Source organism: Tilletiopsis washingtonensis, assembly GCF_003144115.1.
Source record: "Tilletiopsis washingtonensis strain MCA 4186 unplaced genomic scaffold FA09scaffold_3, whole genome shotgun sequence".
Classification (NCBI taxonomy): Eukaryota; Fungi; Basidiomycota; class Exobasidiomycetes; order Entylomatales; genus Tilletiopsis; species Tilletiopsis washingtonensis.
In genome coordinates, this window is record NW_020312000.1 from 99,044 (window position 1) to 109,932 (window position 10,889).

Sequence of the window (10,889 nt, forward strand, 5' to 3'; positions counted from 1 at the left end):
GGATCATGCGGCTCGACGCCGGCGCGGCCCCTCACCATCGCCGTGCGCCGTAGATGCCCGCTCATGGCCCTCATCCCCCTGCGCGCCTAGATGCCTGCGTGGCCCGGCTGATGTAGTTGACTTCGCCACTTGTACTGAATCACGAATCATTCTGCTTGTTGCGCACGGCGAGCGAGACGTTTCGGTGAGGGCCAGAGGGCGCCGGCGCGGCGCGTGGCGCGGCGCCGTGTGGAGCAGCGTCGGTGCCACCGCCCGCCGGTGCAAGCGGACCATGGCCGGCCTGCGACCGTCGCAGCGTGCCTGCCTCACATATTCCCAGCGATGTCACGGAGAGTCCTTGCGGGGTGCCCGCTGTCGGACGACACTCGCATGTATGCGCAGCTGCGGCCCGCCGGGATGCGCAGCAAGGCCAAGGTGGCATGATGGCGCATGACGCACGGTGCTGCGCGCTGCTGCGCCGCTGCTCCCACGCTCCCCGAGCCCACTGCGCACCCGCCGGGGCCGCCTCCTTCTCCTCTCGAGCGCAGCCTTGCTCCTTCTCTCCCGTCCACATCGCGCAGCACTTCCCGCTGTGTCGCCACCACCACTCATACCCGTTCCCGCCCGCTGCTCTGCCCCCACGCCTACCCGACGCTTGCCCACGTACCCCTGCTGCGTTCCCGGCCGCGCCGCCACACCCGGACTCCTCGCTCTCGGCGCGCTGCGACGATGCATGCCCCGCTGCCGACGCACCGAGCCTCTCGCTGCGCTGCTGCCGCTGCAGCCTCCCTCTCGCCCTGAGCTCTGCGACGCCGCTGCTCTGCCGCATGCCGCCGATGCACGCGTCGGCCGCGCCCTCTGGCAGCGCCGTGCTCGCCGTGCCGCCGCCTGCGCAGCCCGCCAGCACGTCGCCGCCCAAGCCCTCGCGCCCGTCGCGCACCGCCATGGCCGCCGCAGCTGCCGCTGCCGGCGGCGCACCCGCAGGCGATGCCGCCAGCCTGATGATTGCCTACCAGCGCAAGCAGGCGCGTGCCGCCAACAGTGGCGAGGCAGGCAGCGCGCCGCGGCGGCCCGGCGGCGGACGTGTGCGGGAGCGCGAGCGCGAGCAGGAGGCTGCTGATGCCGCCCGCGAGCGCAGCGCCTCCCGCCCCGCCACGGGCCGTGATGGCGCGCTGCGCGCCGTCGTACGCGGCCCGGCCGGCAGCGGCGGCGCTGTGCGCCTCTTCGACCCCGAGCGGGACGACATCCCGCGCGCTGCTGACGACGAGGCGCGGGCACGCGAGCGGCGCGACCGCGACCGCGCCCAGCTCGAGGAGAAGCAGAAGCGCCAGGAGCTGCGAGTGCGCGTGCTCGAGGGGCCCAAGAAGGACCGGCCGGCCCCGCGCAAGGGCAGCCGGCGCGGCGACGATGATGCAGGCGGACATGTGGCGCGCGAGTCCGACAGCCAGCACAGCGGCAGCCGCAGCGGTGCCGGCGGTGGCCAGCTCTTCGACCCACGTCGCGACGACCCGGTGCGCTTCGCCGCGCTGGCCAAGCGCGCGCCGGGCGTCGCCAAGCCGGGCATGTCCAGCACGCACGGCTCCACTACGAGTGCCGGCGGCAGTCTGGCGTCTGCGTCAGAGGCGCGCAGCAGCGCCGCCTCGACTGCGCCGCCGCCGTCGGTGACTTCGTCCGAGGCGTCGCGCGAGCGCCGGCGCCGCCGCGGCGCTGCGCAGTCGGACACGTCCGACGCCGATGCCGAGGCGCGCAAGCCGCAGAGCGACACGAACAGCTACGTGCTGGAGCTGAAGCGCACGTACCGCGAGATTACAACGCTCGAGACGAAGCTCAAGGAGGAGCACCAGACGGACGAACGCGAGCAGCGTGCGGCAGGCCGAAAGGCAGACGGCAGCCTGGAGCATGAGTTCTGGCTGCGTCTGACCAGCCAGCATCGCCAGTGAGTGGCGCGCATGCCCAGGCGCATTCGCTGCTGACACTTTCTGCAGGCTCGCCGAGACACATGCCGCGTTCATGGAGATGGCGCTGCGGCCCGGCCTTCCTTCGTCGCTGCACTCGCTGCCGCAGCAGTACAGTATTCCGAGCCGGCTATGGGCCACGGGCTTCCACGTGATGCTCGAGCGGCTGCGCCACGCGCTGCCCTCGGCGCCTGCCGCTGCCGCGACCCACGCGGCGCTGCTGGACCACCTCACCGAGTTCATCTACTTTGCGTATGCCTTCTACTCGAACCTACTCGAGGCCGAGACGTTCCGCACGTTCCGCGGCGCGTGGATCGAGAATCTGGGCGACCTGGCGCGCTACCGCATGGCGGTCGCCGGGCTCGCAGCGTCGCGCAGCAACGCCGAGCCGCGCCCACAGGTCAGCTTTGCGCGCATCGACGACGACGACGCGGACAAGAGCCGGCCCGACGCGCGGGCCGAGCAGGCCAGCATTGGCACGGCCGCGCTGGGCGATTGGGAGCTGTCCGAGGTCGAGACGTGGCGCGTGACGGCACGCGACTGGTACGCCAAGGGTCTGGCCGAGACGCCCGGCACGGGCCGGCTGCACCACCACCTCGGCGTGCTGGCGCGGCCCGACGAGCTGCGCACGCTGCACCACCTCTGCAAGAGCCTCACGAGCGCCCACGCGCACGTCGCCACGCGCGAGAGCCTGTTGCCGATGTTCGACGGCGCGCACCAGCGGCGCCGCGTGCAGCCCGACGCCAGCGCCTCGAACCTGTTCGTGCACCTCCACGGCATGCTCATCACGCGCGTGCAGCTTGATGACTGGGATGCGACGTTCGAGCGCTTTACCGAGGCACTGCGCGCGCATGCCGCCAGCCGCACGCCGGCGTGCTGGATGCAGCTGGCGGCCATCAACATCGCTGCGCTGCTGCAGTATGGCGCGGAAGACGCATTGCTTGCGCCGCCGGAGAACAAGGCCGCGCAGCAGGACGGCAAAGGCAGCCCGCCTGCCGAGCCAGCCAAGCCGCTGCCGGTCGATAGCGAGGAGCCGCCGCTGGTGCTGCAGCACGCGATCCGCCTCACGTTTGCCATCCTCGAGATCGCCCTCTCGCTGGATGCTGCGCCGAGCGCCTACGTCACGATGCTCCTGACCTTTCTCGCTTCGACACTCAAGCAGCCGCACTCGCTGCGCCTCCTCGAGCGCGCCATTCCGTGGGCGGCGCTCGTGGCGCTGGCGTCGCGCGCGCCCGAGACCATCGACCCGCGCTGCGAGATCGCCAGCAAGATCAGCACCGACATGCCGCTGCCCGAGGACTGGTGTCTGCGTGGCATGGCTTGGGTCGGCCGGCGAGTGTACGAGCGTGGCTTCTGGAAGTCGCGCGGCGCCCGCCCGGCGCTGTGCTTCGAGTCCGAGGTCGACGTGCTGTCGCGCGACTTTGAGGCGGATGAGGACGAGGCTGAGCCGAGCCTGGCCACGCTGCGCTGGCGGCGTGCGGCTTACGCCCTGACGGTGCTTGCCAAGACGGTGCCGGGCCTTGACTTTGATGCCGATGCTGCAGGTGGACGCGGCGCGCTCGTGCTCGTCGACCCGCTGAGCGCCAAGTGCTCCACCTGGCTGGCCGAGGACCTCGAGGCGCGCGAAGCCAGCAAGCGTGCGCAGCTGCAGGCTCTGCCGAGCGAGGCCGTCGACGATGGCGAAGAGGACGACGACTCGCTCAGCGAGGAGGAGCCCGACGACGCCAACGACTCGCCCGAGATTGTCGAGCTCAAGGCGCGTCGGCGCAAGCTCAAGGCGATCCTCCGAGCCGCACGCTCGCACACGCGCTCGCCGGCCACGCCCTCGCGCCGCAAGACGTCGGCACCTGCTCGCCGTGCTCCCGTCCCGCTGCTGCCCGGCTACACGATTCTCGTGCTCGACACCAACATTGTGCTCACCGCCGGGAGTGTGCTGGAGCAGCTCGTCGACTCGGCGCGCTGGACCGTGGTCGTGCCGCTGTGCGTCGTGACTGAGCTGGACGGACTCAAGCGCAACGCGACGCCTCTAGGCGCCGACGCTGCGCGGGCCATCGAGTATCTCGAGACGCGCCTGCCCACGCACGCCAAGTGCCTCAAGATCCAGACGAGCCGCGGCAACTACCTGCCCGACCTCAGCTTCCGCACCGAGGAGATCGACTTTGGCGCGCCCGCCGACGATGCCACTGCGGCGGCGCGCAGCCTCGACGAGATCATCCTGCGCGCCGTCGAGTGGCAGGAGGCGCACTTTGTCGACCGCCGCGCGCTGCTCGCCGCACCGATGGAGGATGTCACGCCGGACAAGGCACGCGCCGTGCTCGTCACGCTCGACCGCAACCTGCGGCTGAAGGCGCGTGCCCGGGGCTGCCACACGATTGGCCACGCCGAGCTGCTGCCGATCCTGGCGCCCGAGAAGGGGTGAAGGGCGTCCCCAGATCAGGTTACTATCTCTTCACTCTGCATCGTGCAGACATCCTGCTGCGTCTTAGCGCGCGCCCGCACAAGGGCTGCTCGACGCCTGCCTCTGTGCGCTGCTCTGCGGCTCTCCTGTATGCTGCTCCGCGCACGCCGTCTGGCGGGTATTGACAAAATGCATTCCGGGTATCTAGTGCCCCTCTGCCGCGGCGCCCACGCGTGCGAGCGTCGCCAGCGAGCTCAGCACGCCGCACCAGCCCTCCATGACGGTCCAGTCCTGCCCGCGCCCGAAGATCTCGAGCGCGGCAAAGACGGTCTCGGGCAGGACCGAGAGCCGCTCGAGGCGCAGCTGGCGCATCTCGCGGCGCAGCCGGCCGATGTCGGCCTCGGCGGCGCGCAGCAGCGGCTCGGCGCGCGAGCGAGGCGCGCCCTTGGCCGTGGCCGAGGAGCACGAGGACGAGACCGAGTCGGGCGACGCGCTGCGCGACGAGCTGGCACTGTCGGGCAGCGGCTGCTTGCCCATCGCCTCGAACACGCTCAGGCGGCGCCCGCGCAGCAGGCCCGCAGACGCCGCGGGCCCGCTCACGTCGAGCATGTCCGTCGCAGCGATGAGCCGCCGGTTCGCTCGCGAGAGCTGTGCGCGACACAGCCGCATGCATAGCTGCAGCCGCACTAGGGTGATGACCTGCGCGATCAGCGAGAGGCTGGGCATGTGATCAGTGGGGGCAAGAATGGGCAAAAGGGCGCGACTCACATGACGCCTATCCGCTCCAGGCCCAGCCGGCTGCGGCCTCGTATGCCTGCGCGCAGCCGCCATGCCACCGACGTGCCGCCAGCAAAGGCTGCGAGCTCGGCAGCGTCGGCCGTTGTGCCCAGCGCCGCCGCCACGTCGTCGAGCCGCGCCGCCATTGTCTGGCGCCACGAGTCGATGGCCTGCTGCTGGCCCTCCTCGGCATCGTCGCCCTCGGGCGCCTCGGCCTTCGGGTCGTCGTCGTGCGCTGCGACCGGCACGGCCGCCCACCGCATGATCAGCAGCGCACGGCGCACGCCTGCCAGCGCCTCGGAGAAGACGAGCAGGCGGCGCAGCGCCAGGCGCCGCGTGCGCGGCTGGAAGAGCAGCAGCAGCAGCAGCGGCGAGATCGGCGACAGCTGCCGGCGCCGCGACGAGAGCTTGGCGTGCAGCAGCAGCAGCGCGCAGCGGACGACGTTCTGGCGGAGGTAAGAGTGCGCCGATGGCCGCCCTCGTTCGTCCCACTCACCACCGCAGCGTCCCGTCCATCGTCGTCGCGCACGCACGCCGCGGCCGTGCGGCGCCAGCTGAGCGTGGCCAGGCGGCGCGCGTGCGGCGGCGCACTGCGCTGCGCGTGCACGCCGTCGGGCCGCTGCGGCACGTATGTGGTGACGAGGCGCGCCCGAGACGACATGGCTGCGGCCGCGCGAGGGAGTGGTGGGGCTCGGGGAAGGAGCGGGGCGCGTGCTTGTGAGGCTCGTGCGCGCCACAAGACAGTCACACGCCTGTCTCAGGCGCGCTCACTAAAAATAGGCTGAGGCTCAATTTCAAGTCAGAGCCTGTGCTTCAGGCTTGGCTTGACCCCTCAGGGCTCAATGGCTCCTTCTTGGCCTAGCCAGCAGCCTGCCAGTGTACCAATCCTGCAGCTGCACCTTCTGCTTGTGCATGTTGCGCTTGTAGGGTGCATCAGCATCTGCTAGCGCCAGCCTCTGTCCCTCCTTGGCCTGGTCCTGGGCAGGAGGTCAGCATCAGGCAGTGCTGCTGCTGCCAGTGCTGCTTGACTCATTCATGCAGCCCTTGCTCTCCAGGCCCTGCCACAGCTGCATGCAAAGGGTGCAGCTGCCTGGGAGCTGGTTGCCTCTGTCGGCCATGTTGCGGTGCAGCGCAAGTGCAGAGAGCTCTTGCCCTAGAATGCAATGCCATTGTACAGCACAGTGATGTACGCATCAGGCAGCAGCGCCTCAAGCATGTGTGACAGGAGTGGGCTGTGCTGCTGCACCCAGCCGTGCAGGCGCAGTGGCATGCTGCCAGTGAGAGGCACAAGCTCTGCTGCCGGCAGCAGATGTGCATGCCTGCGCCGTGGCAGTGCCAGGCATGGCAGCAGCAGTCCTGCCATGCGTGCACACCCCGTATGTACACATGTGCTGCTGCCCACACCATCCCAGGGCCGCATAACTCAGTTGGCCAGAGTGTGGAGCTAATATAAGGCATTCCTGTGTATTACTCCAAAGCCGGCGGTTCGAGCCCGCCTGTGGTCAGTTCTTTTGCCCCCCAGCGGCCCGGTTCAGAGCCTCCTTTTGCCCCGCACCCTCCACGTGGATCACGCACCCGGCCCGCGGCCGCTCTCAGCGTCCCACCACCACCTCACGCCATGTCCGACCCGTCCGCCTCCTCGTCCAGCGCTGGGCCGTCGTACGCCCATCTAAAGGCGTCCTCGTTCGCGCCGCTGCTGCGCGCCCTCGACCCGCCCGCTCCCCGCAGCAGCTCGCCACGGACGCCGGCACAGACGTCGCGCACCTTCCGTGCTCTTGCCGGCGTGCGCCTCGGTGCCTTCCAGAAGGAGCGGCGGCGGCATGAGAGTCGTGAGGATGCGCCCAGGGCCAAGGAGCAGGCCTCGCCGGCGTACACGCCCTTTTCCCGGAGCGAGCTGCGCCGCCGCGTCTGTGCCCTCGCTGCGCACACGCCACCAGACGAGACGGTCGCATCGGCACGGGCTGGGTGGGACTGGCACGGCGACGCAGTGCGCTGCCAGGCGTGCCAGGCGTCGTGGACGCGGCAGAGCGACGAGCGCGAGCACAAGGAGTGGTGCCCGTGGCGCGTGAGGGGCTGCGACGGTGAGTCGAGAGCGCCAGTATGGCCCTTCTGCAGCTGAGACAGCTGCAGCCGACATGTACGCCCTGCCGTCGCCATCACGAACGGAACTGCTCGCCGAGCTCACTGCGCAGGCTACGGCGCTCTCCCAAATACCCAACATCGAGCAGCTCTCCGTCGTGCACCCGCCGCTGGAGCCACTGGCGCTGCCGTTCTCCGCATCTCTCACAGCGCTGGCCCTCTTCGGCTGGCACCTCGGCGGCAAGACTGCGCCGACCGCACTCGACAGCACCCTGCTCAGCTGCGACTGCTGCGGCCGGCGCCTGGGCCTCTGGAGCTTCACGGCGTCGCCCGGGCGCTCGCTCGATGTGCGTGCCGAGCATCGCGCCTTCTGCGCATACCTGGCGACAGACGTGGAGGGGCGTCCGGCGTGGCAGGCGCGCCTGCAGACAGCGTCGGGCAAGCGCCAGGCCGGAGAGGAGAACGCACAGGTGCGCAAGCTGCGGCGGAGCGAGGTGCTGGGCAAGGTGCGCGGCATGCTCGGCGAGTAATGCAGCCAGTGAGAGAAGTGTCATTACGGATCGGGAAGTCGTGCAGAGGAGAGCTAGAGCGGACACGTAAACTAGGCCTGGGAAAGACGGAGCAGGGAGAAGGAGAAAGGGTGACGAGCGGACAGAGAGCAGCACTCCCTCAGTGCTCATTCACAATGGCGTCGCCGCCGCGGCCGCCCGTGGCGTTGCCCGAGTTGGCCGAGCCGCCGTTGCCGCCGCCCGAGTTGCCGCGGCCGAGGCCGCTGCCGAGGCTGCTCTTGTTGTTGCCGCCGGCGAGCTTGTTGAACTTGACGGCGTGGCTCTGCGCCTTGTGGTACGTCTTGCGCGACGACGAGAGAAAGTCCCACTGGTCCGTCGTGAGCAGCTGCGAGAGCATCTCGAGGTCGATCTCGACGAGGTTGTGCTCGCTCGCCACGGCGGCCGTGAGCGGCTTGGCGCTCGAGGCCTTGGTGGCGAAGCTCTTGGCGCGCTGCTGCGACGAGCTGCCGCTGGCACGGCTGCTGTCGGCGTGCGCCGAGCCGTGGTTGTTCGAGTGGCTGTTCGAGTGGCCGTTCGCCTGGCCGCCGTTGCCCGACGTCGCATCGCCGCCGTTGCCGGCGTTGGCGACGGTGACGCGGCCGTGGTCGGCCTTGCCGGCGTGAATCTGCGCGCTGTTGCTGCTGCGGCGCTGCACCTCGGCCGCCGAGTCCGTGGCGCTGTTGACGGCCTGGAGCTGCTGCTGCTGCGCGTCGTAGGCCACGTTGGTGGCGCGCTGGTGCACGTCCGACGTCGCCGGCGCGGCTGGCGCGGCGGGAGCCTCCGGAGCGGCGGCGCCGTAGACGACGTCGACATCGCGCTCGGTGGGGATCGAGGCCGGCACGTACTCGATGTTGAGGTCGCGCGTGGGCAGGCCGGCGGGGACGTACTCGACGAGCACGTCGCGCTCAGTCGGAATCGACGCGGGCACGTACTCAACGAGCACGTCGCGCTCCGTGGGCAGCGAGGCCGGCACATACTCGACGAGCACGTCGCGCTCGTCGAGGTCCTCGCCGTCCTCGTCCTGGAACTCGCTCGGGTCGGCCGAGGCGTCGCTGTCGCGGCCCGTGAGCTTCTTGGCCGTCGAGAGCTTGGCGTGGTGCGTCTCGGCCTTGTTAACAAACTTGCCCGCACGGCCGCCGGCCGCCTTGCCCGAGTTGGCGAGGCCGCCTGCGCCGCCGTTGTTGCTGCCAAAGTTGAGCGCGTTGACGGCGATGAGCGAGTCGGTGATGCTCGAGTCGGACTTGCCGCCGTTGGCCGAGCCGCCGTTGCCCGACTTTGCGTTGCCGCCCTTGGCGCGGCGGCTCAGCACGGCGTCGACACTCTCGGGCGCCGCCGTGGCGTCGACGTCGCGCTGGACCAGCACCGAGTGCGACACGGCCTCATCGGCAGGCACGGCGTAGTCGGTCGTGCCGCGCGGGTTGAACTTGCTGGCCTGCGCCTGCACACTGCTCGGGCTCGTGGCCGCCGTGAGGGCACGGCGCAGCATGCTGCCAAAGGGCGTCGTCGAGGCGGGCACGGCCGGCGCCGCGGGTGCCTTGGCGGCAGCAGGGGCGTCGACGGGCACCTTGGCCGCAGCGGGCGCCTTGGCCGCAGCCGGGAGCTTCGCAGCAGCCGGCGCCTTGGGAGCAGCAGGGGCCTTGGCGGAGGGCACCTTGGCGGCGGCAGGAGCACCAGCAGCGAGCTCGGCGGCCTTGGCGTTGAAGTCCGTGGGGATCGTCGCCTCGGGCAGGCCACGCTCGGCGTGCGAGAGGGCTGCCTGCACCTGCTGCTGCGACGCCGTGGCGTCGAGGTCGCGCTTGGGCATGGCCTGGCCGGGAGCGGCCGGAGCAGCGGGCGCCTCGGGCGCCTCGGGCGCAGCGGGCGCCGCCGGTGCCGCCGGCTCGTGCGTGGCGGCAAAGGTCTGGATCCCCTCGGGCGTCGTGGCGGCGTTGATGTCGCGGCGCGCGGGCAGCAGCTTGGCCTGCGACGCCGGCACGACGGCAATGTGGGCGACGCCGCGGCGCACGTTGGTCTCGACGTCGTCGGCGCTGGCGACGATGCCCTCGGGCTTGGCCGCCGCAGCGACACCGCGCTGCTGGAATTGCGCCGTGGCAGACTGGGCGTCGATGTGGGCGGCACCGTCGCGCTGGCTCAGCTGCGCCGTGGCCGAGTTGGCATCCACGTGCGCGGCACCGTCGCGCGAAAGCAGGCTGTTGAGCGAGTCGCCGCCGCGGCCGCCCGTGGCAATGCCGCCGTTGGCCTCGCCGCCGGCGCCGCCGTTGCAGGAGTTGAAGTTGAGCGCATTGACGCCGATGAGGCTGCCGCTCGTCGAGCAGTCGGCGGCGCCGCCCTCGGCGTGGCCGCCGTTGCCGCCGGTGGCCGAGCCGCCGTGCGAGTCGTGCTTGTCGTTGATCTGCACCTTGTGCGCGCCGACCTTCTTGGTCGACGACGACTTCTTGCCGCTGCCGATGTTGTTGGGGCGCGGCTTGAACTGCTTGGGCAGCGACTGCTGGACGACCTTCTTGGGCTTCGACGTCGACTTGGTCTTCTTGGGAATGGCGTTGCTGTTCACCTTGCCGCCGGCGGTGGCCGACTTGTCGCAGCCGATGCCGAGCAGGCCGCAGAGGTTGAGGTCGGCGTCGATGACGTCGCCCTTGCTCGTGTTCTGGCCGAGCTCGCCGGTGAGCAGCGGCGCCGAGGCGCTGCGCCAGGGTGTCAGCGCACTGGTCGCCGCCTAGAGCGTGTGCAACTGCGACTCACTCGTTGTTCAGGCCGAGACCCAGCAGGCCGCGCTGCGAGATGGCCTCGGGCGCGGCAAAGCCCTCGCTACTGCCGGCCGGGTTCGGGCTGGCGGCCGGGCTGGCGTCGGCGGTGGCGCTGAGCGGCGCCGCGGCGGCAAAGAAGCCCGAGGAGAGGATGGGCGAGCCGGCGCCGAGCGCGAGGGCGACGAAGGAAGAGGAGACACGCATGGCTGGAGACTAGTGGGTGGAGTGTGGAGTGGAGTTGTGGAGACGTTCGTTAGGTGAGTGGAGTGCGGTGTGGGCGTGGGTGGAGCGTCGAGGCTTGAGGTCGTTAGTGTTGCGTCGTAGAGGGGACCTGGGAAGTGGGGAGAGGGGAGGGGAGTGGTGCTTGGATAGAGAGGCAGAGGGAGGCGAGACGCAGGCCGAGCATCTT

The 10,889-nt window shown here is 70.5% G+C and overlaps 4 protein-coding genes and 1 non-coding gene across 5 annotated transcripts; 3 read left to right on the forward strand and 2 right to left on the reverse strand.

The window, feature by feature from the left end:
- Nucleotides 1-806: 806 nt before the first annotated feature.
- Nucleotides 807-4,353, forward strand: FA09DRAFT_336460 (hypothetical protein; the record flags this gene model as incomplete). The annotated part of the gene is made up of 2 exons (XM_025743887.1): nt 807-1,915; nt 1,965-4,353. 2 exons carry the CDS (start codon nt 807-809, stop codon nt 4,351-4,353), a joined length of 3,498 nt encoding a protein of 1,165 aa, XP_025600592.1.
- Nucleotides 4,179-5,190, reverse strand: FA09DRAFT_182113 (hypothetical protein). The gene has a single exon (XM_025739337.1). It carries the CDS (start codon nt 5,003-5,005, stop codon nt 4,376-4,378), a length of 630 nt encoding a protein of 209 aa, XP_025600593.1. The 5' UTR covers nt 5,006-5,190; the 3' UTR covers nt 4,179-4,375.
- Nucleotides 5,191-6,521: 1,331 nt separating this feature from the next.
- Nucleotides 6,522-6,614, forward strand: FA09DRAFT_t11. The gene has a single exon. It is a non-coding gene; the product is annotated as a tRNA-Ile (tRNA).
- Nucleotides 6,615-6,859: 245 nt separating this feature from the next.
- Nucleotides 6,860-7,744, forward strand: FA09DRAFT_327771 (hypothetical protein). The gene has a single exon (XM_025741519.1). The coding sequence runs from the start codon at nt 7,245-7,247 to the stop codon at nt 7,716-7,718; it is 474 nt and encodes a 157-aa protein (XP_025600594.1). The 5' UTR covers nt 6,860-7,244; the 3' UTR covers nt 7,719-7,744.
- Nucleotides 7,745-7,857: 113 nt separating this feature from the next.
- Nucleotides 7,858-10,684, reverse strand: FA09DRAFT_336463 (hypothetical protein; the record flags this gene model as incomplete). Its single annotated transcript, XM_025743888.1, has 2 exons — nt 7,858-10,417; nt 10,476-10,684. The coding sequence occupies 2 exons, from the start codon at nt 10,682-10,684 to the stop codon at nt 7,858-7,860; spliced, it is 2,769 nt and encodes a 922-aa protein (XP_025600595.1).
- Between the last annotated feature and the right edge of the window lie 205 nt (nt 10,685-10,889).